At 47.4% G+C, this 27,071-nt stretch overlaps 2 protein-coding genes across 2 annotated transcripts; both read left to right on the top strand.

Moving 5' to 3' along the window:
• Positions 1–1,085: 1,085 nt before the first annotated feature.
• LOC137447974 (serine/threonine-protein kinase PAK 3-like) lies at positions 1,086–10,888 on the top strand. The gene is made up of 13 exons (XM_068152012.1): positions 1,086–1,284; positions 1,878–2,003; positions 2,217–2,342; positions 2,556–3,002; positions 4,310–4,466; positions 4,761–4,824; positions 5,198–5,246; positions 5,749–5,858; positions 5,959–6,076; positions 7,196–7,295; positions 7,728–7,924; positions 9,251–9,388; positions 10,707–10,888. Exons 2-13 carry the CDS (start codon positions 1,902–1,904, stop codon positions 10,794–10,796), a joined length of 1,698 nt encoding a protein of 565 aa, XP_068008113.1. The 5' UTR covers positions 1,086–1,284; positions 1,878–1,901; the 3' UTR covers positions 10,797–10,888.
• LOC137447978 (serine/threonine-protein kinase PAK 3-like) lies at positions 10,804–18,375 on the top strand. Its single transcript, XM_068152017.1, has 6 exons — positions 10,804–10,963; positions 12,782–12,830; positions 13,333–13,442; positions 13,543–13,660; positions 16,915–17,014; positions 17,447–18,375. Exons 1-6 carry the CDS (start codon positions 10,884–10,886, stop codon positions 17,641–17,643), a joined length of 654 nt encoding a protein of 217 aa, XP_068008118.1. The 5' UTR covers positions 10,804–10,883; the 3' UTR covers positions 17,644–18,375.
• The last annotated feature ends 8,696 nt before the right edge of the window (positions 18,376–27,071 follow it).

Here is a 27,071-nt window from a genome sequence, read left to right as displayed (position 1 = left end):
TTACTCCAGTGAGGAAGTGCAAAATTCCAAACCTGGGGTGTGAGCTCCCGACCTTGGGAGCTGTTCCTGTGCTATGTCAGAACACAACTGCCATGGAGAAAGGGGATTGGGGGGAAGCTTTCTTGGGGGGAAACTTTTTCAGCACCTGAAAGGATCAATGCATGTAAGTTATTTAGAAAACAACAACAAGAAACCCCACCAAAACCCAACCCCCCTCAAAAAAATAGCTGCTTTACTATCACTTGGGCACAGCAGCAGCAGTGACTGTTGAAGAACAGTTTGCATTTTCTTGATGAGATTTCTATGGATTTCATTTACTGGCAAAATTGGGCAGAAAAAGACACAGGGAACTGTAGCAAAATAATCCTCTAGTATAATATTGCCCTGTTATGTTGCTTGCCGTGTAAAACAATGGTTGCTACTGGAGAGATGTTGTAAAGAAAGATGCCATCTATTTGTTCTGGGGGATTCCCCACCCCAGGTGTCTTTGTTGCAACATATGGTTAATTCTACCTTTCACTTTGCAGGTAAAATCACCCGTGTGTTCAGAGGACGCCAGCGTTCAGTGAGTGTGGAAATGACATTTTACTTTCAGAGCATTCAAGAACAGTGGAGCATGCTATCAGCTTGTGTTCAGAATGTCTGATATACCTTTGCCTACTTTGGACAGACTAGTAGCCTCCTTAGAAGTTGACTATCAATCAGAACTGAGTGTCCAAGGAACTACAATGCTCTGTTTTGAGGCATAGGACAGTGTGCTCAGGTCCAGGTGGAGTAGGGCAGTGATACAGTCAACACAGTAAAACACAGGCATGAAGATGAGATCTTCCTGTTTCCTGTGGATTGTCCCTCACTCATATTCATGCTGGACCATATGGATGTGTGATGAGGAGGTTATTAATTTAGGAACATGAAATAGGAATTATATAAATATATTATAATTAAAATTATCAATAACCAAATAATCATTATTTCATATAGAGAAGCTAGTGCACGATTGTGAAATACATCCCATAAGTAGTTTAGTATTTACAGTTTGGACCCAACTAGAATATTTCCAGAACTAATTTCTATTAATGGAACGAAGGGTGCAATTCTGCCGCTTGTCCACCAGGCGGCAACTCCACTGGACTCTGGCGGCTGCTTAACTATATACAGAGGGTAGCACAATGTGTCAGAGGCTTGACCTGGAAATGCTACGCTGCTACGCGCGGGTGCTTTCAACTGATTGTTAGTGAGTGGAAAGCACATGGAAGGTACGCGGCGTCCTTTGTCTGTAGCAAGGTCAGTCGCTAGGCTGCGGCAGAGCGGCTGGCGAGCAACCTTGTCCTTCCAGTGGCGGCGCAGAGGGGGCAGAACGTAGGCTCCCTCCAGAGGGCAGGGAGCAGTCCTGCGGGGCCGGCCTGGCAGCGCCGCTAGGGCTGATGCCTGGACGGGGTCGGCCCTGCAGCAACCGGCTTCGAGGCCGGCTTGGCTGGAAGGAGCAGGTGGGACCCTCCTCGGAGTGGTCCTGGAGACCATTGGTCTGGAGCACAGACCACTGCCTGGAGCACAGGCACTGGTGGTGCTCTGGATTTCCCTGGGGTTCACAGGGACTTCCTGTGATCTATTCAAACACTGCATTTTGTGAAATGAGGCTTTGATCAAGCATAGGAATGATTTAGCTGTTTGGAGCAGAAATGAAAGCCACCAAGATGAATTAACCACACTACACGGAGCTCCCTTTCTGTTGCACTGTGCTGAGGAAAGGGGCCTGTAGGGCTACAGGCATATCTAGGCTGGTTTCTGATGTCTAAGCAGACTGAAGTTGTGTGTAATTACCAAAACTCCCAAGTGCTAGAATGGTGACCATCACTCATGCTCCTGTCTGTCCACAGAATGCACAACCAGCACCAGAATGCATGCAAGGTCCCTCTGTTTCTGAAGAAGCAGATGGAGATCAAGAAAATGAGGAAGAGGCCAATGCAATTCCAGCTGTGCAACAGCCTGAAGATACCCAATCAGTAAGTCCCATGTTTGGTCAGCACTGTAGCTGGTGTAACTCTGGCCAGACAGCACTTGGATGAAGACTACTATGACATATGTGCCAAGTGTAACCTAGAGACCTGTAGGACTACAGGCACGGCTAGGCTGATTTCTCATGTCTACGCAGAGTGATTACCAACCTCCCAAGTGCCAGAATGGTGACCATTTTTCATGCTCCTGTCTGTCCACAGAATGCACAACCAGCACCAGAATGCATACAAGGTCCCTCTGTTTCTGAAGAAGCAGATGGAGATCAAGAAAATGAGGAAGAGGCCAATGAAATTCCAGCTGTGCAACAGCCTGAAGATACCCAATCAGTAAGTGCCAGGTTTGGTCAGCACTGTAGCTGGTGTAACTCTGGTCAGACAGCACTTGGATGAAGACTACTGTGACATAGGTGCCAAGTGTAACCTAGAGACCTGTAGGACTACAGGCACGGCTAGGCTGATTTCTCATGTCTAAGCAGACTGATTACCAACCTCCCAAGTGCCAGAGTGGTGACCATTTTTCATGCTCCTGTCTGTCCACAGAGCCCTACAGAAACATCATCAGAAACGTCATCCAAAAGGTCATCCGAAACATCATCTGAAGCATCATCTGAGACATCATCCGAAACATCATCCAAAACATCATCTGAAGCATCATCCGAAACATCATCAGACACATCATTTAAAACGGCTACAGAATCAGTACCAGGAACAACATGGGAAACAGCACCGGAAACAGCAGCAGGAACATCATCAGGAACAACGTCAGAAACAGCATCAGGAACGACATCAGAATCCCAACGATCTTCCTCTGTTTCTGATGAAGAAAGTGGAGAGGATGAGGAGGGGGATGATGATGATGATGATGAAGAGGATGATGATGATGAAGAGGATGATGATGATGAAGAGGATGATGAGGAAGAGGATAATGAGAGAGAGAATAATGACCCTTCATCTGTTATGGGAAGTCGGCCCAAAGATGCAAAAGCAGTAAGTCCCAGCTTTGGTCAGCTACACCAGCTACAGCTGGTGTAATTCAGATCTGGCAACACCTGGAGTTGTCGCCAGAGTCCTACCCTGACATAATAGTGCTTCAGCCAAGCCACTGACACAAGCAAAATCTGCACTGACCTCTCACACTTAGTCATGAGTTTGCTGTGGTGCATTTTTGTTTGTGACTATCATGCAATACAGTGGGCTCGATCACAGTGAGCTGAAACACAAGCTGGTAGCCCAGTTGTGGAGAGGTGGCCAGTGCCCTAGGTGGGCCAGATGACCCCAACCTGCTGAATAGAAAGCTATTTATTGAGATGTTTATACCCATTTTTCTTCACTTTCCCACCACCTTCCAGTCCTTGACCCCACTGTTTACACTCTCATTCTAGCGGTTTCCCCCCAACTGCTCTCCCATTGGTTTCAGCGATATAGCATTTCCTTATCCCCACGCTCCCATCCTTTCTCCCACAGTTCTGAGGCACAACAGGTCCTATCATTTATCACCCCTGTGTTCCTGCACAGATGTGAAGGCCAGCTAAACAGCCCATTAACTGCTTCCCTTGGGTTCCCACCCTGTGGTTCTGACTGGGACTGTGAATTAAGCACAGTATCAGCTGTGATGGTGGTGTCTTTGAATGTTGCTGGTGTCCAAAGTATCTGTGTAGGCTCTTTGCCATCAGGGAGAGAGCGGTTGTCGGTAGCAGACCACAACCTTGCAGGATCCATGGAAGTATGTGTCCCCTGGAGGTACCTGTCCCAACCTGTCCCTCTCCACTGCCTCTCTAAGTAGCTAAATGGACAGCTGAGATCACACCCATAACTTTTAGATGGCTGAAGATTGGTGTGAAGAATCCTACGCAGCTCTGCATTGTAGAGCAAAGGAAGGTCTCTGAAGGACTGGAATGCAGTTCCTCAAGCCGGCAATACTGATGAGAAAGTCAGTTCAACAGTCTGATCAGAAAGGAGAGATGCTCCCTACTTCTGTTCAGACACTTTATGTAGCAACAAGGCTGTGGATTCCAGGACAGATCTATTTCGGTGTCCTTGCTACTAGGTACATTCATGGTTTCCGTTATCCTTCAGAAAATCAGTGAAAACTGAACGTGAAACCAGCCATGGATGTGTGTAAAACTAGCCTTTAATTTTCACCTGTTCAGTTTGAGAAGTAAACACCAAACCTAAACATTTTAAGAGCTCTGGATATAACAAACAGCACCTTCCTAAGGGTTTGCATTTGAAATGTCACTTCTGGGGCATCTCTACAAACCAACTTTCTGACCCAGATCAATTTCTTGTCACAGACATCAATCAAACCTGCTGCTGCAGCAGCAGGAGCAGCAGCTAAAGCCATCACTCCTCAGCCTCAAGACTCAACAAGAAAGACTTCATGCAGCAAGTCAGACAGGCAGAAGAAATCCATGATGAGACGAAAGGCACGCCTCCTCCTAGAGCAACTGAGTACGTATTCTGTGTGTGGTGTCTGACCAAGCAGTGCATGGTCTGCATGTCTCAAGACTACGTGTATCAAACGTTCATCCTCTCTGGAGAAACTGACATTGTACTTGGAGACAGTAAGGAACACTCTGGGTATCCCTTCTGCCTCTGAGGGCAGCTGTGACTGGGCTGGATTTCCCTGAGCTTCCCTCTACATATACCAAAGGCAAAACCAGTGATTGATTCTGGTTGAACAGAAGACTGTGATGTGATCTTCTCCGTTTTGAAGTGAAGCATCTTTACTTTGGTTTCTTTCAGGGAGTCTTGTGAGCAAGGGAGATCCTACCAGGAAATACAGGCAACTGCAAGAAATTGGTGAAGGGTAAGTCCCATCACAGTTGCTTACATAGAAGCACACAAGAGCTGCCATAACCAGCTCGTAACTGTGATGCTGCAAGTCAATTTTGAGTAATGGGGAAAGATCCTCCAGAAAAATAATCACAAAGGTAATCAAAGAGGATGATCAGGAGGAACTGGACTGCTGCCCTGGCCCTTTTTCTTTATGTTGGAAATAGATTTTGAATACCCTGCAAAGCAGGGCTGGTTGGGTGCTGCACTGTGTACTGCTGGCTGAGGGAGTGGATATACAAAGCTGGTTTAGAAGCACTACAGGCAGCAGACATCGATCTCCAGCCTGGGCTTGCTTTCACTCAGGGGGACTAAACCTCTTCTCATTGCTGCTGCTTTGTTTCTAGGGCATCAGGAAGAGTTTATCGCGCACTTGAGTATGCCACAGGGCGAGAGGTAAGAGTCAACAGTCCAGCAGATTCTGCAGGTCTTCAGCATTCCCCATGGGTGTGAACTGGGGATGGAGCTTTCAGGTTGCCAGTAGACCTTTACTGCAAAGGCTGCTCCTCTGCATCTTAACATTCATTTCCTTTCCCAAGATAGAATTTTTGGATGTATGCAAACCCTGCCCCAAAATCTTGCTATAGAAAAGTAGAAACGAGAGAGAGCAAAGGGGTGGTCTGTCTCCTCTGTGCCATGTCAAGAGCAAGACTAGACAGAGGAGACAAGAGGCAGACTTTAAATAGCATAGACCACATCTCCATGTGGCCATGTATCCTGTAACTAGCAGCCAAGGCAGCAGAGAAGTACACTGCTGTAATGCAGGGCACTGAGCTCCTGTGCCTAACAATAAGCCAGTTTGGCAGAGCTTGGCTGTGACATCCACAGATGCTCACTGCATGTTCATTCAGACCTTGTGTAACAGATTGCTTCTGCATGGTTTTTAATGTCATTTCAGGTGGCCCTAAAGCAAATGAAAATCAGGGACACACCAATAAAACAATTAATAGGAGAAATCCTGGTCATGAAGGAAAATAAGAATGCCAATATTGTGACCTATTTAGACAGGTAAGTAGTCATGTTAGTATCATGTCTGTGTTCACGCTGCAAGCCAAAGATTCCCTAGCAGAAAATTACCTCTCTATCTACTCTGACATTGTCTTTTCAGCTACCTAGTCGGTGATCAGCTCTGGTTGGTGACACAATACATGCCTGGAGGCGCTTTGGGTGATGTCATTAGTGTCATGTGTCTGGATGAAGGACAGATAGCAGCTGTCTGCAGGGAGGTAAGGAATCCTCTGAGTGTTTCTGATCACCTGGACAGGATGGGACTCCTCAACAAGTGGTAGGAACATGAGCAACGTCATCTGCAGAGGCTTTTGTGTCTCTGTTGCTATTACACTATGGAGAGGAAAGGATATCTACAGCGAACTGTCTGCCAGTATCTTGTGAAACTCTGCTGTGACATGCTTATGTACTCTCATTGTACCATCTCCTTTTTTATTTTACTTTTACTGTTTCTCGTCTTTGCCTCTGTTTCCCTGGAAAAGCAAACATGCTGGTGGCAGAATTTTAAACTAACTGCCAAGAAACACAGAGACTTGTTGATCACAGCCCTCAGCTTGGAAGGATAGCTAGCATTCCACCCAAACACCACTGCTGCCTTCTGACAGACAAAACTGTCAGAGTCTGCAGCTGGCTGCCCTGTGGAATGGGTCTGGATGGCACACTGGGCCCTCAGAAGAGACTCACCAATGACAGTTACTCTTTCTCCTTAAAAGAAATATGTGTCTGTGGCTGACTTGCTCTAGGCAACCCCCCCCCCTTCACCTACATCTTCATTTGCCTGTTTTGAGAGCCCCAGATCTGTTGTGTAAGGGCAATTGGGAAGGGGAGGGAGGCCTGGCGAGGATTTGCCCGATGCCCCGAGCAGGGACCTGTTTCCATTCGTGCATCTCCCCACCAAGTTGGTGGCTTTGGGCAGAAAGCTGTAAGCTTAAGGGCATGCATTTATACCTCAATGGTCATTTACATGCTTGACTGTGTCCTGCAAGCATCCTGACCATCCAGCTTCATGTGGTTTCAAAAATCTTTTTAACATGCTATTTGTTCTTTCTACTATCCCATTTGCCTCAGGATAGTGTGGAGTGTGGAATACTCACTGAATTCCTTCTTCATCCTTAGCCCAGTCTTGGACTGCTGTTGCTTTAAAGTAAGATCTGTTGTCTGATTGGCTAGACCTTGGTTAGGCAAGAAGCAGCAGCAAGCTATGCCTCTTGACAGCAAAGTATTTTGGTCCTGCTCACATTCATCTAGAAATTAAATCTTCTAGAACCATTTCCTTTCTTGTGTGATGAAATCAGGTCATCAGTCCTTACCCTCATGTTTCTTTTTTTACCTGTCAGTGCCTGCAAGCTCTGGATTTCCTTCATTCAAACAACATCATTCATAGAGACATCAAGAGTGACAATATCCTCCTTGGACTGGATGGGTCTGTCAAACTGGGTAGGTGTTCTTGGCAAGGAACAGCATTCCCAGGATGTGGTGTGGGGCTGCCAGTTTGGGCAACTGGCTGCCAGATACCCCAAACTGAGGCCTGTGGTTGTGCACTGACCACTGGTGAAGGCTGAGGGTAGCTCCTTCATGCAGCGAAGGATGTAGAAAGGTGTAATGAGTGGTTTGGGTAGGTCCCTTCAAGAGTGAGTGAGTGACATTCTAAAGCTTCAAGTGAATGAAAGCCACTGCATGCAGCTTGAGGGATTTGTTTTTAAGTGGCCTATTCAGTATTTCACTGGCTACAGCACTAAGTAACCAGCTCATGGCTGCTGCTCCGGATAGGTTCAACCACGTGTTCTCAGGCCAAGTAAGTAGTGGGCATTGCTTTTGCTTGGTTTCATCCTTCTAGCTGACTCTAACAATACTTGTTTTTCTTCTCAGCTGATTTTGGCATCTCTGCTCAGATCACTCCTGAGAAGAGTAGGAGGAAATCACTAGTTGGGACTGTTCACTGGATGGCACCAGAAGTGGCGAGACGACAATTCTATGGTCCTAAGGTGGACATCTGGTCACTTGGCATCACAGTAATCGAAATGGTGGAAGGAGAACCTCCTTACGTTGATGAAAGTCCTCACAGGGTAAGTGGCAAATAGATAGATACCACTCTCCTTCTAATCTGTAGCGTGTTTTGTCTCCCATGAGCCAAAATCTGAAGTCACATCAGTGTGAACTAGTTCTCCAAAGGTCTCCCCTGAGAAGGGATTCCCCTGCTCGTATCACCTTTCTTTCTTGATAGCACTAGTCCTAAGTTGTGGGACTGGCTGATATGTTCTGTGTAACTGCATGGATGGCCTTCCATCTCCATGCTTGTTCACCCAGCCCTCTGTTTCTAGAGTCCCATACCTGTTGAGTATGGGCAAGTGGAAAGATGAGGGAGATTGGGCGGGGACTCGCCTGCCTCCCCAGGGAGGGACCAGCCTCCATTCTCCCCCTTCTCTTAGGTCTCCTTTTTCTGGGTGGCAGGAGAACATGGGATCCCCTGCTTCCTGTGCAGTCTGTACCTGCTGCCCCTCCCTCAGGGATGGCAGAGCCTGGCTCTCTGAGTCTATCTCCCTTTCACATTGCCTCATAGTCCTTAGTCTTGCCACCTCCTCCTTCTGTTCAGCCACCATGCTGAGCAGATCATCCGAGTGTTCACATCTAACACAGGTGTTCTCTCCTCCACCCTCCACTGCAAGTGCCCACTTCTGGCACTCTCTGCAGCCAGAGCCCTGGTCTGCTTACATGTTTTCATGTCTGCTGTGTCTTGGTGCCCACAGTTTTCCTAACAGCAGCCTTTGGCCAGGTTGCAACCTCGGCAAGATCTCTACAGGCAATTGCTTGCTTGCTACTTCCATTCCCCAGGGATGGAATTAGTTACTCATTGTTCTGATTGGACCACTGCAATTTTTTCTTTCACCACATAAGTGAAGGTGACCTGGAATTTGGAGACTGCTGAAAGGCACAGTTGCAGGTGGCTGCTGTCTGCCCAGTTATGCCTTTTCTCAGTAATATATTTGTGTGTGAAGCTTACATGTCTGTGTTAAAAATGAGGTTCCAAGTGGTTCTATTTCTTTGTCCAAGGAATAAGATAATCAGATTAGTTTATGAGGTTGGTTACCATTGTTATGCAGAACAGAGAAAAAAAATGGACTACTCTTATGAACATAAAATGTGCTTTTGCTGGTATAGTTCATAACTAAGCGATCCAATGCAATCACCTGTCATGGCAATGTCATTTTGATGTTGGAATAGCTGCAGCTTCATTAGAAGGGTTATTTGTTGGTAGAGAAACATCATCTCTAACTCTCTGCCAGGGAAGAAATGGCTACTGGAGACTGGACCATAAAAATCAGAGAGGTCTATTATGAGCACTTGTGGAAATGAAAGAAACAGGTAGAGTCTCATGTTTCCTTTCTCTATAGGTATTAAAATGGATAGCCCAAAACAGAGTACCAAAGCTGCAGAAGCCCAGGAAGCAGTCCCCACTGTTGTGTGACTTTCTGAACTGCTGCCTGGAGGTGGATGAGAACAGGAGATGGTCTGCCAACGAGCTTCTGCAGGTAAAGCGCAAAGCAGCTGCAAGTGAAACAGCTACACTATGGATGGCTTTCTCATCAGCTAAACTTGAAGGCATCTACAGACACACACACACCCCCCTCCCCCACTTAGTGCTCTCTAGTCATGGTGCTTTTCAAATGAAAAGTAGAATCACAGACCGGTTTGGGTTGGAAGAGACCTTTAAAGGTCATCTAGTCCACTCTCCCTTGCAGAAAGCAGGCACACCTTCAAGTACAACCGGTGGCTGAGGGCCCTTTCCAACCTGACCTGGACTGTGTCCAGAGATGGGGCATTTACCACTTCCTTGGGCAACCTGTGCCAGTATTTCACCACCCTCAGCATAAAGATTTTCTCCCTCATTTAGTCTAAATTTTCCCTCTTTTATTTTAAAGTCATCATCCCTTGTTCTCTCTCAACATAGGTTGCTAAAAAGCTCCTCCCCATCATTCTTACAGCACTTTTAAGTATTAGAAGGCCACCATAAGGAAGAATGTGCTGCCTGGGGAGGTGGTTGAGTCACCAACCCTGGATGTGTTTAAAGGTCGTTTGGATGTGGCGCTTGGGGATATGGTTTAAGGGTGAACTTTGCAGAATAGGGTTATTGGCTGGACTTGATGGTCCCGAGGGTCTTTTCCAACGTGAATGTTTCTGTGATTCTGTGATCTCCTTGGAGCCTTCTCCAAGCTAAACAAGCCTAGCTCTCAGCCTTCCTTCACAGAAGAGGTGCTCCTGCCCTCTCATTTTTTTGTGGCTCTTTTGTATGTTGGCAGTATAGGCAGTTTTACCTGGGGGCAAAATCATTTGTGTGCAATACCAGGCAGGTGCTACTTTCATTGCAACCCAGATCTGAGTCCATCATATCTGTAACCTGTCTCCCTGCTCCCGTCTTGGTGCTGGAGACATGTCCCTCAGTGGTCTTCAGACCAGCACAAGGGCCTAGATGCTACTGGGATAACACTTCCGGAGGTATTGGGGTTCCCTGAGGAATGGCTGATACCCCTCAGCTTTTCTGATGCCTACAATAGCCCATGTCTCTAGAAAACAGGGACCTAAGTAAGTGTTTTGAGTTTCCTGAAAGGAGCAAGGAAAGCACAGGCAGGGCCAAAATCCCATCTAGCTGAGCCCACCGTGAGAAATGGATTAATGGGATGATGGGCTGTGTCCTACCTATGGTAGCAAGGTACCAGACATGAACGTGCAGGTGCAGACGGTCCCCTTGGCCGGTTTGTGCATGTCCTAGTAATTAGAGGAACACTGCGTAAGCTTGTAAGTAACTGGGTTTGGGAAGTAATGCTTCCTTTCTTTTTCTTCCTCTGACAGCATCCATTTATACAATTAGCCAAGCCACTCTCCAGCTTGACTCCCCTCATCATCGCAGCAAAGGAATTGAATACGAGGAGCAAGCGGTAGTGCTTGCGGCCAACTTTCGTCCGTGGCAGCTCAGACCAGGACTGAGACAAAACCCCTCAACTATTGTGCTGCAAGGCAGATGGAGGGATGAAGAAACCAGCAGTCACAGTCCTGGTGATGATCCAAGAACTGAGGAGCTGCCATATGGGGAAACCCTGGGAGACCAGGTATTGATCAGCATTGAGAAGAGGTTGTCTAGGGGAGGCCTTAGCACCGTGGTTCAGTAGTTAAAGGGTGACTATAAGCAGTTATAGGCTGGCGACAGAGAACGTGGAGACTTGCTTTTTCCAAGCAGCCCCACGAAAAGACATGGGGTAATGCAACCAAGGTAGCCCTGGGGAGATTCCAGCTACTCTGGCTTATGCCTGTAGTGGTCATGGTGTTTTTTTGATCCAAGTGCAGAATGTGGCACCTGGCCTTGTTCAACTTCATACAGTTGACCTCATCCCACTGATCCTTTCCCCTTTGAACCTAGTTTAAAGTCCTCTTGATGAGCCCTGCCAACTCATGGGTGAGAATCTATTTTCCCCTTTCAGATAGCTGGAGTCCATCTGTTGGCAGCCAGCCTGGTGCTATATAAACCTCCCCATGATCAAAAACCTCTTCTCATTCCTTTGCTGCTACTGCGATGTAACAGTCACGCTACCACTATATAAGGCCTCAGTGTTCTAAGCAGGCTCCACTGGTGTTCAGAGCAGTCTGTGAGTACAGAGCAGTCTCGGACGCCGGCTCTTTCCCGGAAGAGCATCCGGATTTCGGCACTTTTCCCCTGACTGTAGAGTCTGGAAAATTGCTGTGTGGTACGGCAAACATGGCAGCCGCATTTCTCAATGCAGCTTGCTTTCTTTGCGATTTCGCACATGCTCTCAATCTTCTGCTAGATGACAGGCCCTGGGCAATGACAGAGCTGTTAGCAAGTCAGTAGAGAGCTCACTGATACAGCAGCAAACCTGGCTTCTGTACCGATGTCCTCTTTTGGTGTGCCTTAAAAATGTGTTGGTTCTTATGGAAATTTAATTTGCAGTGGTGCAGTTCCCTACATGTGGAACCACCAGCTCTGTGGCAGTGGAGCCTGTCAGTTTCTCAGTTTGCTGGCTCAGCCAGCCCAACAACGTCCCCAATGCAAATGGGGTGAGTTCATCCGAGCTCCTTCCACAAACCATGCTGTCATCTCCAGAGTTTACTAACAGTGCTCTTCTCTAGAGGGGAAGCATCTTTTTTTCTGAATACCATAATGACTGTCTAACCTGACACTGAGTGCTCACTAAAGCAGCCGTTACTCCAGTGAGGAAATGCAAAATTCCAAACCTGGGGTGTGTGCTCCCGACCTTGGGAGCTGTTCCTGTGCTATGTCAGAACACAACTGCCATGGAGAAAGGGGATTGGGGGGAAGCTTTCCTGGGGGGAAACTTTTTCAGCACCTGAAAGGATCAATGCATGTAAGTTATTTAGAAAACAACAACAAGAAACCCCACCAAAACCCAACCCCCCTCAAAAAAATAGCTGCTTTACTATCACTTGGGCACAGCAGCAGCAGTGACTGTTGAAGTATAGTTTGCATTTTCTTGATGAGATTTCTATGGATTTCATTTACTGGCAAAATTGGTGAAGGGTAAGTCCCATCACAGTTGCTTACACAGAAACACACAAGAGCTGCCATAACCGGCTTGTAACTGTGATGCTGCAAGTCAATTTTGAGTAATGGGGAAAGATCCTCCAGAAAAATAATCACAAAGGTAATCAAAGAGGATGATCAGGAGGAACTGGACTGCTGCCCTGGCCCTTTTTCTTTATGTTGGAAATAGATTTTGAATACCCTGCAAAGCAGGGCTGGTTGGGTGCTGCACTGTGTACTGCTGGCTGAGGGAGTGGATATACAAAGCTGGTTTAGAAGCACTACAGGCAGCAGACATCGATCTCCAGCCTGGGCTTGCTTTCACTCAGGGGGACTAAACCTCTTCTCATTGCTGCTGCTTTGTTTCTAGGGCATCAGGAAGAGTTTATCGCGCACTTGAGTATGCCACAGGGCGAGAGGTAAGAGTCAACAGTCCAGCAGATTCTGCAGGTCTTCAGCATTCCCCATGGGTGTGAAGTGGGGATGGAGCTTTCAGGTTGCCAGTAGACCTTTACTGCAAAGGCTGCTCCTCTGCATCTTAACATTCATTTCCTTTCCCAAGATAGAATTTTTGGATGTATGCAAACCCTGCCCCAAAATCTTGCTATAGAAAAGTAGAAACGAGAGAGAGCAAAGGGGTGGTCTGTCTCCTCTGTGCCATGTCAAGAGCAAGACTAGACAGAGGAGACAAGAGGCAGACTTTAAATAGCGTAGACCACATCTCCATGTGGCCATGTATCCTGTAACTAGCAGCCAAGGCAGCAGAGAAGTACACTGCTGTAATGCAGGGCACTGAGCTCCTGTGCCCAACAATAAGCCAGTTTGGCAGAGCTTGGCTGTGACATCCACAGATGCTCACTGCATGTTCATTCAGACCTTGTGTAACAGATTGCTTCTGCATGGTTTTTAATGTCATTTCAGGTGGCCCTAAAGCAAATGAAAATCAGGGACACACCAATAAAACAATTAATAGGAGAAATCCTGGTCATGAAGGAAAATAAGAATGCCAATATTGTGACCTATTTAGACAGGTAAGTAGTCATGTTAGTATCATGTCTGTGTTCACGCTGCAAGCCAAAGATTCCCTAGCAGAAAATTACCTCTTTATCTACTCTGACATTGTCTTTTCAGCTACCTAGTCGGTGATCAGCTCTGGTTGGTGACACAATACATGCCTGGAGGCGCTTTGGCTGATGTCATTAGTGTCATGTGTCTGGATGAAGGACAGATAGCAGCTGTCTGCAGGGAGGTAAGGAATCCTCTGAGTGTTTCTGATCGCCTGGACAGGATGGGACTCCTCAACAAGTGGTAGGAACATGAGCAACGTCATCTGCAGAGGCTTTTGTGTCTCTGTTGCTATTACACTATGGAGAGGAAAGGATATCTTCAGCGAACTGTCTGCCAGTATCTTGTGAAACTCTGCTGTGACATGCTTATGTACTCTCATTGTACCATCTCCTTTTTTATTTTACTGTTTCTCGTCTTTGCCTCTGTTTCCCTGGAAAAGCAAACATGCTGGTGGCAGAATTTTAAACTAACTGCCAAGAAACACAGAGACTTGTTGATCACAGCCCTCAGCTTGGAAGGATAGCTAGCATTCCACCCAAACACCACTGCTGCCTTCTGACAGACAAAACTGTCAGAGTCTGCAGCTGGCTGCCCTGTGGAATGGGTCTGGATGGCACACTGGGCCCTCAGAAGAGACTCACCAATGACAGTTACTCTTTCTCCTTAATAGAAACATGTGTCTGTGGCTGACTTGCTCTAGGCAACCCCCCCCTTCACCTACATCTTCATTTGCCTGTTTTGAGAGCCCCAGATCTGTTGTGTAAGGGCAATTGGGAAGGGGAGGGAGGCCTGGCGAGGATTTGCCCGATGCCCCGAGCAGGGACCTGTTTCCATTCGTGCCCCGTACTTCTGCCCTGTGGCAAGAGAGTAGCAGGTCCTCTGCTTATAGTGGAGCTTGCACCTGTTGCCATTACCTCAGGGTGTGGCCCTACCACTCACTCTATCTCCCTCTCTCAGTCCCCCATACTCCTTAGCCTTCCCAGCTCCTCTTTCAGCCCTGCCACCAGGCTCAGCAGATGAGGGCACTGCACACGGGTATTGTTTCTGCTGCCCTCTGGCACTCCCTGCAGCCTGACAGCTTTAGGTTTGCATGCACGCTCCATTTGGGTCTTCACAGCCCTTCTGGAGATAGTTTTTGGAGTAGAATCCACCCCTTCCCTCTGGGAGGGCGGGGAGCACCTGTTGAGCTGCCCTGTGCCAGCTGCCCTAACTGCCCTGTGCCAGGTGCCCTAACTGCCTGTGCCAGCTGCCCTTACTGCCCTGTGCCAGCTGCCCTAACTGCCCTGCGCCAGCTGCCCTAACTGCCTGTGCCAGCTGCCCTAACTGCCTGCGCCAGCTGCCCTAACTGCCCTGTGCCAGCTGCCCTTACTGCCCTGTGCCAGCTGCCCTAACTGCCTGAGCCAGCTGCCCTAACTGCCCTGTGCCAGCTGCCCTAACTGCCTGTGCCAGCTTCCCTAACTGCCCTGTGCCAGGTGCCCTAACTGCCCTGTGCCAGCTGCCCTAACTGCCTGGGCCAGCTGCCATGCCTCGGGCGGTTTCCAGCCGCGCGGTGCTGCCTGCGCTTGTACGAGAGCTTTGTCCCGGCCGGCGCTGAGGCGCAGCCGGTGGTGCTCAAGCGCTCGCGCTTCCCGCTCTTGGGGCTGGCAGTTGGCGCCCGCTCTCCCTGCGCTGTTGGCGCCTTAGGAAAGGTTCCTCCTGCGAGATCCTGCGCTGGATGCCTTTGCTGCTGTCGGAAGGGCAGTGCAGGGCTGTGAGCATTCTGGAAGCCAGCAGGGTGCTCTCCACCCATATGGTGGCGCTGCTGGGAAGCACCTACCACGGCATAAACTGTGAGGAAAAGCCAGGTTCCCAGGTCATAGTGCAGGGCCTGAGCAGCCCCCACGGCTGCCTGTGCCAGTGTGGCTGGCTGGAGCTTTGGTCTGTCAAAGTTTATGCTTTCTGTCAAAAAATAGCAATCTACAAACATAGCTGAGTGAGCAGCTCTGAGCTATGTGTTTCCAGAGAACAGCTACACCTGCCCATGGGGCTGTCAGCAGCATCAAGTTCACCTCTGACAAAGGCTCACACAAGGCTCACAGAAATGTCTGCTGCGAGGAAACCCTAATGGCAGGCTCTGTGGAAAAGTTCAACGATATTTTGTACCAGGATCCTTCCTTGAAGGAAATGTGAAATATCTGTCCTGCATTATAACCACGTTAAACTTGAAAAACATCAGCTCTGTCAGCAATTAAGCAATGCAAAAGTTTGAGTCAAACTTGACTCCTGCCAGGGTTCAGCCTCCACCTTGTGTAATGTAGTCCAATGTGGGGTCCTCACTACAAGAAAGATACAGAGGTGCTGGAGTGGGTCCCAAGAAGGGTGATGAGACTGGTGAGGTGGCTGGAGAACAGGTGTTATGAGGAAGACACTTAGTCACTGAAAGGGTTCTCAAACACAGGAATAGGCTCCCCAGGGAGGTAGTTGAATCCCCATCCCTAGAAGTACTTAAAAGATGCAGAGATGTGGTGCTGAGGGCCATGGTTTCGCACCAGACTTGTGAATGGCAGGACTCAATGATCTTAGAGGTCTTTTCCAGCCCAAATGGTTCTATGATTCTGTGAATCATATGGTACCTTTCTCTCATTGAGAGATAGCAACTGGTGAGTTATCAGCTTGAGGTGAAAAATAGAAGATGACAAAAGCCAGTATGAGAGCCTTTATGAAGGCAAAGACCTTATTTGCTGTGATGTTCTAATAGGCACTGCAGGATCTGCCTTTGTATTTTAAAGTTGCCCTGGCTTACCTTGTCTCAAGGGTATATTGAATTTGTGCCGAATTTGTGTCTGTTGGTAACTTGCTCTAGGCAACCCCCCCCCTTCACCTACATCTTCATTTGCCTGTTTTGAGAGCCCCAGATCTGTTGTGTAAGGGCAATTGGGAAGGGGAGGGAGGCCTGGCGAGGATTTGCCCGATGCCCCGAGCAGGGACCTGTTTCCATTCGTGCATCTCCCCACCAAGTTGGTGGCTTTGGGCAGAAAGCTGTAAGCTTAAGGGCATGCATTTATACCTCAATGGTCATTTACATGCTTGACTGTGTCCTGCAAGCATCCTGACCATCCAGCTTCATGTGGTTTCAAAAATCTTTTTAACATGCCATTTGTTCTTTCTACTATCCCATTTGCCTGAGGATAGTGTGGAGTGTGGAATACTCACTGAATTCCTTCTTCATCCTTAGCCCAGTCTTGGACTGCTGTTGCTTTAAAGTAAGATCTGTTGTCTGATTGGCTAGACCTTGGTTAGGCAAGAAGCAGCAGCAAGCTATGCCTCTTGACAGCACAGTATTTTGGTCCTGCTCACATTCATCTAGAAATTAAATCTTCTAGAACCATTTCCTTTCTTGTGTGATGAAATCAGGTCATCAGTCCTTACCCTCATGTTTCTTTTTTTACCTGTCAGTGCCTGCAAGCTCTGGATTTCCTTCATTCAAACAACATCATTCATAGAGACATCAAGAGTGACAATATCCTCCTTGGACTGGATGGGTCTGTCAAACTGGGTAGGTGTTCTTGGCAAGGAACAGCATTCCCAGGATGTGGTGTGGGGCTGCCAGTTTGGGTAACTGGCTGCCAGGTACCCCAAACTGAGGCCTGTGGTTGTGCACTGACCACTGGTGAAGGCTGAGGGTAGCTCCTTCATGCAGAGAAGGATGTAGAAAGGTGTAATGAGTGGTTTGGGTAGGTCCCTTCAAGAGTGAGTGAGTGACATTCCAAAGCTTCAAGTGAATGAAAGCCACTGCATGCAGCTTGAGGGATTTGTTTTTAAGTGGCCTATTCAGTATTTCACTGGCTACAGCACTAAGTAACCAGCTCATGGCTGCTGCTCCGGATAGGTTCAACCACGTGTTCTCAAGACAAGTAAGTAGTGGGCATTGCTTTTGCTTGGTTTCATCCTTCTAGCTGACTCTAACAATACTTGTTTTTCTTCTCAGCTGATTTTGGCATCTCTGCTCAGATCACTCCTGAGAAGAGTAGGAGGAAATCACTAGTTGGGACTGTTCACTGGATGGCACCAGAAGTGGCGAGATGCACATGGACCCCAAATCAATGCAACTGCGTGAAACATTCTGGGCGACTGCATGGATGGCCTTCCATCTCCATGCTTGTTCACCCAGCCCTCTGTTTCTAGAGTCCCATACCTGTTGTGTATGGGCAAGGGGAAAGATGAGGGGGATAGGGAGGGGACTTGCCTGCCTCTGCAGGGAGGGACCATACTCCATTCCCCGCCCACTCTTAGGTCTCCTTCTGTTTCTGGATGGCAGGAGAACATAGGATCCCCTAATTCCTCCACAGACTATAGCTGCTGTCCCTCCCTTGAAAGGCCACCATAAGGAAGAATGTGGTGCCCTGGGAGATGGTTGAGTCACCAACCCTGGATGTTTTTAAAGGTCGTTTGGATGTGGTGCTTGGGGATATGGTTTAAGGGTGGACATCGCAGAGCAGGGTTGGTGGCTGGACTTGATGATCCTGTGGGTCTTTTCCAACGTGAATGTTTGTGTGATTCTGTGATCTCCTTGGAGCCTTCTCCAAGGAGTTTCTTGAAAGGGGCAAGGAAAGCCCTGGGACAGCAATCAGCAATCCCAGAGGCACAGGCAGGGCCAAAATCCCATCTAGCTGAGCCAAATAGATTAATGGGATGATGGGCTGTGTCCTACCTGTGGTTCCTTTCTTTTTCTTACTCTGACAGTATCTGTTTTTTACATTAGCCAAGCCACTCGCCAGCCTGACTCCCCTCATCCTCGCAGGAAAAGGAACTGAATAAGAAGAGCAAGCACTAGTGCTTGCGGCCAGCTTCTGTCTGTGGCAGCTCCGAGCAAGGCCTGAGGACAAAGTCAAAGCCAGGGACGGGGAGGAAGAACTGCCCATTGTAAGTGCAGATCAGGTTCGTGATCATCTGAAGAACCTGAAAGTGTTCAAGTCCATGGGACCCGACGGGTTACACCCACGGGTACTGAGAGAACTGGCAGATGAGGTTGCTAAACCCCTCTCTATTATATTTCAAAAGTCCTGGCAGTCTGGTGAAGTCCCCACAGACTGGAAAAGGGGAAACATTGCCCCCATCTTCAAAAAGGGCAAGAAGGAGGAACCAGGGAACTACAGGCCAGTCAGTCTCACCTCTGTGCCTGGAAAGATCATGGAACAGATCCTCCTGGAGTCACTACTCGCTCAAAAGAATAGTGAAGAGGTGATTGGGAACAGTCAGCATGGCTTTGCCAAGGGCAAATCCTGCCTGACCAACCTGGTGGCCTTCTATGAGCAGGTGACAAAATTAATAGATGAGGGGCAAGCAACTGATGTCGTTTACCTGGACCTGAGCAAAGCCTTTGACACTGTCCCACACCACATCCTGGTCTCCAAACTGGTGACACATGGGTTTGATTGGTGGACCACTAGATGGATAAGGAACTGGCTTGATGGCCGCACCCAAAGAGTGGCTGTCAATGGCTCCATGTCCCAGTGGAGGCCAGTGACAAGTGGAGTCCCTCAGGGATCAGTCCTGGGACCTGTCTTATTCAACATCTTTGTGGGGGACATGGACAGTGGCATTGAGTGCACCCTCAGCAAGTTTGCTGATGACACCAAGCTGTGTGGTGCAGCAGACACGCTGGAGGGAAGGGAGGCCATCCAGAGGGACCTTGACAGGCTGGAGAGGTGGGCACAGGCCAACCTCATGAAGTTCAATAAGAGCAAGTGCAGGGTCCTGCATCTGGGTCGAGGCAATCCCAGGCACAAATACAGGCTGGGCAGTGACTGGCTGGAGGATAGCCCTGAGGAGAGAGACTTGGGGGTGCTGGTGGACAAAAAGCTCAACATGAGCTCTCAGTGTGCACTTGCAGCCCGCAAAGCCAATCAGATCCTGGGCTGCATCAGGAGAAGTGTGGCTAGCAGGTCAAGGGAGGTGATCCTCCCCCTCTACTCAGCCCTGGTGAGACCCCACCTGGAGTACTGTGTCCAGTTCTGGAGCCCCTATTACAAGAGGGATGTGGAGGTGCTGGAACGTGTCCAGAGAAGGGCCACGAGGATGATCAGAGGGCTGGAGCACCTCTCCTATGAGGACAGACTGAAGGAGTTGGGGCTGTTCAGTCTGCAGAAGAGAAGGCTCCGAGGTGACCTAATTGTCGCCTTCCAGTATCTGAAGGGGGCCTACAGGAAGGCTGGGGAAGGACTTCTCAGGATGTCAGGTAGTGATAGGACTAGGGGGAATGGAATGAAGCTGGAGGTGGGGAGATTCAGGCTGGATGTGAGGAGGAGGTTCTTCACCATGAGAGTGGTGAAACCCTGGAATGGGTTGTCCAGGGAGGTGGTCGAGGCCCCGTCCCTGGGGGTGTTTAAGAGCAGGCTGGATGAGGCTCTGTCCAGCCTGATCTAGTGTGGGGTGTCCCTGCCCATGGCAGGGGGGTTGGAACTAGATGATCCTTGTGGTCCCTTCCAACCCTGAATGAAACTATGAAACTATGAAACTATGAAACAAAAACTTCAACTATTGTGCTGCAGGGCAGATGGAGGGATGAAGAAATGAAGAAACCAGGTGGGGTAGGGTAGTGATACAGTCAACACAGTAAAACACAGGTGTGAAGATGAGGTCTTCCTGTTTCCTGTGCATTGTCCCTTACTGGTATTCATGCTGGGCCATATGGATGCCTTTCAAAGATAAAGTGAAGGAGATGTGAATGTGTAGAACAGCTCCTTTATTTGCCTCAGGGTTGTAAGCGGCTTCTCGGACCCTGCTTTAAAGCAATTGGTAAAAACTTAACAAGGCAACTGGAAGTGACTTCCTGTGATCTATTCAAACACTGCATTTTGTGAAATGAGGCTTTGACCAAGCATAGGAATGATTTAGCTGTTTGGAGCAGAAATGAAAGCCACCAAGGTGAATTAACCAAACTACACGGAGCTCCCTTTCTGTTGCACTGTGCTGAGGAAAGGGGCCTGTAGGGCTACAGGCATATCTAGGCTGGTTTCTGATGTCTAAGCAGACTGAAGTTGTGTGTAATTACCAAAACTCCCAAGTGCCAGAATGGTGACCATCACTCATGCCTCTGTCTGTCCACAGAATGCACAACCAGCACCAGAATGCATGCAAGGTCCCTCTGTTTCTGAAGAAGCAGATGGAGATCAAGAAAATGAGGAAGAGGACAATAAAATTCCAGCTGTGCAACAGCCTGAAGATACCCAATCAGTAAGTGCCAGGTTTGGTCAGCACTGTAGCTGGTGTAACTCTGGTCAGACAGCACTTGGATGAAGACTACTGTGACATAGGTGCCAAGTGTAACTTAGAGGCCTGTAGGACTACAGGCACGGCTAGGCTGGTTTCTCATGTCTAAGCAGATTGATTACCAGCCTCCCAAGTGCCAGAATGGTGACCATTTTTCATGCTCCTGTCTGTCCACAGAGCAGTACAGAAACATCATTAGAAACAGCATTTAAAACATCTTCGGAAACAGTATCAGGAACAACATGGGAAACAGCACCAGAAACAGCATCAGAATTCAAACTATCTTCCTCTGTTTCTGATGAAGAAAGTGAAGAGGATGTGGAAGAGGAGGAGGATGAAGAGGGGGAGGAGGAGGAGGAGGAGGAGGGCAAGGATGAGGATGAAGATAATGAGAGAGATAATAACCAGCCTCCATCTGTTATGGGAAGTTGGCCCAAAGATGCAAAAGCAGTAAGTCCCAGCTTTGGTCAGCTACACCAGCTACAGCTGGTGTAATTCAGATCTGGCAACACCTGGAGTTGTTGCCAGAGTCCTACCCTGACATAATAGTGTTTCAGCCAAGCCACTGACACAAGCAAAATCGGCACTGACCTCTGACATTTAGTCATGAGTTTGCTGTGGTGCAGTTTTGTTTGTGAGTATCATGCAATATAGTGGGCTTGATCACAGTGAGCTGAAACACAAGCTGGTAGCCCAGTTGTGGGGAGGTGGCCAGTGCCCTAGGTGGGCCAGATGACCCCAACCTGCTGAATAGAAAGCTATTTATTGAGATGTTTATATCCATTTTTCTTCACTTTCCCACCACCTACCAGTCCTTGACCCCACTGTTTACACTCTCATTCTAGCAGAAACAGCATCAGGACCAGCATCAGAAACAGCATGAAGAAAGCGAAGAGAGAACCTCCTTATTCTGATCAAAGTCCTCACAGGGTGAGGGACAAATAAATAGATTCCACTCTCTTTCTAATCTGTAGCGTGTTTTGTCTCCCATGAGCCAAAATCTGGAGTCACATCAGTGTGAACTAGTTCTGCAAAGGTCTCCCTTGAGAAGGGAATCCCCTGCTAGTATCACCTTTCTTTCTTGATAGCACTAGTCCTAAGTTGTGGGACTGGCTGATATGTTCTGGGCAACTGCATGGGTGGACTTCCATCTCCATGCTTGTCCACCCAGCCCTCTGTTTCTAGAGTCCCATACCTGTTGAGTATGGGCAAGTGGAAAGATGAGGGAGATTGGGCGGGGACTCGCCTGCCTCTCTTCTCTCTTCTCTGCCAGAAAAAGTAAATGCAATAAAGCTCCACATCTTAAACTGCAGAGAGCTGAAGAGTTATCTGGAGCAAACAGAACAGATATTTCAGGATCCTCTTTAATTTCCCATTTCATATTCACCGTGGTGTCACCTTTGCTTTCTCACTACCAACCTCTCAGTGTTGGGTGTATCTACCTTCTTCTTTTCCACTATTCATGGGAAATGAAGTCTGACAGATGGAGAGTAGGAGTAGAAAACAAGGATGTAAGTAACAACTGGACAAGTCTCTTAATTAGTTGTCAACATCAGGTGCCGGAAAGATATTTCTGTGTCCTTCAGGACAATTCTTTTGACATACAGACACCCAGCCCTGTAGAAATCTTTTCACCTCTCTCTGTGCTAGTTTAAACCAGCTGAAAATAGTTGTTTGAAAACCATAATTTCCTCCCTGAAGTGCTATTAAGCTTGTGGATGTAGCGGCCTTGCTTAAGGATCCTCCTCAAGAACACAGTGCGTGTGTTGATGTAGGGAGATGTGGCCACTCTCTCCTGTACAGTGAGCTTGTGTAGTCGATAGCTTCTGTTATCCTCCACCTACAGCCACAGAGCGATATGGGATTAATGCAGGGATGGATATCAGAGCAAACAGTCACGAGTTCCTCTGCTCATCGCACAGCCTTTCATGGGCAGAAAAGACAATGTGTAACAAAGGCAAATATTTTTTCCCCACTGGAGCTGTGGCAAAGATAGTCCTCATGGGCTTCCAAGCAGTGCTGTTCTGCACTTTACTGCATCAGCATATGTATGTATACCCCTAAGTGGAGGTAAAAGGCTGGGACTGGCAAAGACATGCATCCTAACAGAGACATAATGTGGCTGTGGAGGTTTGAATCCTGTGAGAGATACTCCAAGGACTCTGCCTGCTGAGCTATGCTGCCATCTTACATGAGGCTAAAATTAATTTGCCTCCTTCACTATGGTAAGAGAGCATACCAGCCTTGCAGAGCAGGCTCTCAACCCAGATGCACAAAACTGTACTTTAATTGCCCTTTCCTCAATACAAAAGCCACAGAATAACTGTTTATGTTTTGTTCTATGCTTGAAGCTGTTCTTAACTATTAACACACTCTTCAGGGACTGGTACTTGCCACACCACTGTTATAATATATATCTATTTCTTAAGCAACTCCTGCAGGCACAGAGAGCCCTGCATTCCTCTAGTAGTTGTCTTATCTTCAGATGATTTAGACCTCTTCGGGAGGCCTTTAGTCATGATAATGAGCCTTTGGGTTAGAACATTTCTGAAATAGAAAAAAACAAAACCACAAATGGAAACAGAGATAGAGCACTGATATTTTTCTGAAGGTATGATTTGTTTTTCCAAGCCTTTCCAAATTAGCCACACAGGCATGAACAAGGCAAGGTGAATTATGCTGCTTTCCAAAATGCCACTTTTCAACATGTGATTAGCAGGTGCTGTCAAAGGAATAGTGTGATACCAATGTCAGCAGCTATACCTGTTAAAGACTGGCTATTCCTTAGGGTCATTTCCTATTTAAAAACACTCCTGACTCTTTTTCCTAAGTGACAAAAGAAAAACTGCAGACTTTTCAAACTCATTCTCATGGCTATATTTGCTGATGAAATGGAAGCAGGAGCCTCCACTGAGAAGAAGAAAAAACCACTCCATGCTAACATTTTTTTTTTCCCTTTCTCTTCAAAGCTTGGGGTAGGAAAAGCACTGAAAAGCACTTAAAAGCACTTATTTTGCAATAAGGAAAAATGACATATGCTCCTTTAGTTCAAACAGAGTTTCACTGAACTAAATCCAGGTGAGTTCAAATAGTCTGTCAAATGTCAACTTTGGTGCCTGAGTGCAGTACACACTCAAAGCTCACCTTGAGAGGAGAGCCAGACTCTGCCATGATAATAATTTCTCTAAATGCCATAGATTTTATTGCCAGGCTAAAGCAGAGCTGCTGGACAAACTCTAAACCAAGAGTGCAGATGGCTACCTACCTTGAATATTTCAAAGCCAATTGGGATGATGTCTCCTTTCCCTTCTTTCTTGTATTTGCGGCGATCCTCCTGTTGTAATGAGACCAACACTTTGTCCTCAGTCTTCTTAACATCAAAGATGTACTAGTAGAAGTGGGAAGAAGGTAAGCTGTTAGAAATGCTTTAGGATCCTGAGGGCAAAGACATCACCAAGGAAATATGTGCATACAAAGGAAGCACATGAAAACACGTTGGGGGTAAGCGTTCTCTGTGTAACAGACGTTTCTAGCATGATAAGCATCTTAAACCAAAAGAATCAGAGACACTAAACCAGGTAATTCACACACAGGATCGTGTGAAACAGTATTACAAAACAACTGCTGAGGCAGCAGAAGAGAACATTCCTCTGAAAACAAAAGATGGATTAATTTTTTTTAAATAGCTATATAAAAATAATGAGCAAGATAAAATTAATAAGAATAAGATAATTAATAAGAGTAGATAATGGGAATAGACAATAACAATAGGAGTAAGATTAATAATGTAAGCTCATAGGTTAATAGGTCTCTTCTAGGTTGAGTGATTTAGGATTTTTTCTGTGTGCCCTGGCATTTCAAAAGTGTGCTATAGACTACAGAATCTTTTTGTTTTCTTTTTCAGAGGTTAATTCAGTGATTTGATTTTAATATAGTTCTTTTGGTTGAGCATTGATTTCTAGTATTAGCATAGGTAAGGCCAAGGGATATTACAGAATGTTTTTCAGTCTTTTCTTTATATTCATGATAGGATAGTGCTTTAAGATAAGGATGATGTTGAGATTTAACAAAAAAATAAAGGGGGTGGGGAAATTTTCTAAGCCATCACATAGAGAGAGATTTAGCATAGAGAGGCCAGTAGATTTGTTAGTGTAGGAAAGAGATGTGTGTGTGTTTTATCACCTACAGGCCCTCAGGGATACCAGCAAGAAAAGTAAAGCCATGTCATGAGTGCATGAGTAAACCCATGTCATTGGTGCAGTGGCCTTGACTGGCAGTTCTGAATGTGTCAGAGGGGCTGTTGGGCACATGCAAACACCCCTTTGAATCACTTTCTAATGCTGCAGATTTATGCACACTGACCACTGAAACAGAGTCCACCCCTAAGATCCTGCTGATTAATGAAAGGTCCAAGTGAAGATTTACAGTTCCTCTGTTACTAGTTCTCAGTTGACAACTTGAGCTGGATGCTCCCAGAGAGGGACTCCTGCCTCACTTATACCTTTACCACTCCTCACCTGATCCTCAAGACCAATCACTTGGTAGTCTCTTGATTTCCTCTTGGGTTTTGCTGTCACTGGGCTGGCCTTCTGGAGTTACCTCATTCTCTTGGAATTATCTCCTTGGCCCTTCCCATCTTCTTTCCCCTCCTATCTGCTGTAAAAGGATCTGGGGTGTTAGTCAACAACCAGCTAAATATGAGCCAGCAGTGTTGTGCCCAGGTGGCCAAGAAGGCCAACAGCATCCTGGCCTGTATTGGCCACAGTGTGGCCAGCACCACTAGGGCAGTGATTGTGCACCTGTACCGGGCACTGGTGAGGCCACAGCTCCACTACTGGCTGCAGTTTTGGGCTCCTCACTGCAAGAAGGAAATTATGATGCTGGAGCATACCCAAAGAGCAGTGAAGCTGGTGAAGGGTCTGGAGAATAGGTCTGGTGAGAAGTAGCTGAAGGAACTGAGGTTGTTTAGCCACAAAAAAGTGAGGCTGAGGGGAGACCTCACTCCGTACAAGTCCCCGAAAGAAGGTTGGAGCCAGGTGGAGGTCGGTGTGTTCTCCGATGTAACAAGTGCTAGGACCAGAGGAAATGGCCTGGAGTTGCACCAGAGGAGATTGAGATTGGACAGCTCTTCCTGGAATGTGTTGTCAAGGCCTGGAACAGGCTGCCTAGGGCAGTGGTGGAGTCCCCATCCTTGGAAGGATTTACAGGCCTTGTATATGTGGTGCTGTGAAACATGGTTTAGTGGTAGACTTGACAGTGCTGCTTTAACTCCTGGACTCAACTGTCTTCAATGTCTTTTCCAACCTAAATTGTTCTGACTCTGTCTGCTGGATTCAGGTATTGTGTGTTAGCAGCATTAGTTTTGTCAAAAAGTTTACTCTTGGCATGGCTCCATCTTACTGACCTCAGCATCCTTTTTTTGACAGACTTTGGGTTTTGTTTCCAATATTAAGTTATTTTAAATGTGGTTGAAGCAATAGAAAATTGAAATATGGATTGTGCATGACTGTGTCTTGAGTGTAAAAATATTGCAGTTTGAAACTGGACCTAACGTATTGCAAATAAAAGTTATAAATACCAATGGACTGTGTGACTGCAACTTCTCCCATGCAACTCCTGCTGCTGTTGTCAAAGTATTGTCAGTGCTGGCTGAAGATTCACCAGCCTTGACCATCGACAGAGTCAGACTTGATCTGCGCAGCTGTGTGTGCTTGTAGCTTTGTGCTATGCCACTAGCGTGTCATGAAACAGGAATTCATCTGCCACAAGCCCAATTTGCCCTCTGCTACTGGAGCTCCTTGTATCTTGTGTGTCTGCAGAAGCAGCCATTCTGCTTTCCTACTGCTCCCTAGTTTGCACTGATCCAGAGTGCTGTGGCAGTAGAAAAGGGTTGTGTTGCCACTGCTCCCTATGTAATTTATAAAGAACCAGTGTCCCCTCCTGATCAGTATAAAAAGTTATGCAGATGGTGATGAGCTACAGGAAGTGAGGGCTTCAGTCAGCTGTGTAGGTGAGTGTACATCCCTCATTCTATTGCATGTCAGCCTGACCTCCATGCCAGGTCCTCACAGTTCAGTGTCTTGATGTGAGTCCAGCTACTTGCTACCACCAGCCTGGAGCTCCACTGAGGCTGCCTGACCACCTGCCCCCTCAAGTGCCTCTCCGAGCCTATGGCCAGCTCTCCTGGTTGCAGCCTCTGGTGAAACCTGCTCTGCTGTGGCCCTGGGGCTCCCACTCTGCTGGTCCTCCTGGGAACCTGCAAGAAAAGGTGGCTTAGGGAAGATCTTGTCACCGTGCTCCCGTACTTAAAGGGTGGCCACAAAACAGGTGGAGACACCCTT

Source organism: Melanerpes formicivorus, unplaced genomic scaffold (genome assembly GCF_026170545.1).
Source record: "Melanerpes formicivorus ecotype bairdi unplaced genomic scaffold, bMelFor1.0.p_v2 SCAF_22, whole genome shotgun sequence".
Classification (NCBI taxonomy): Eukaryota; Metazoa; Chordata; class Aves; order Piciformes; family Picidae; genus Melanerpes; species Melanerpes formicivorus.
This window is presented reverse-complemented; position numbering and strand designations above follow the sequence as displayed.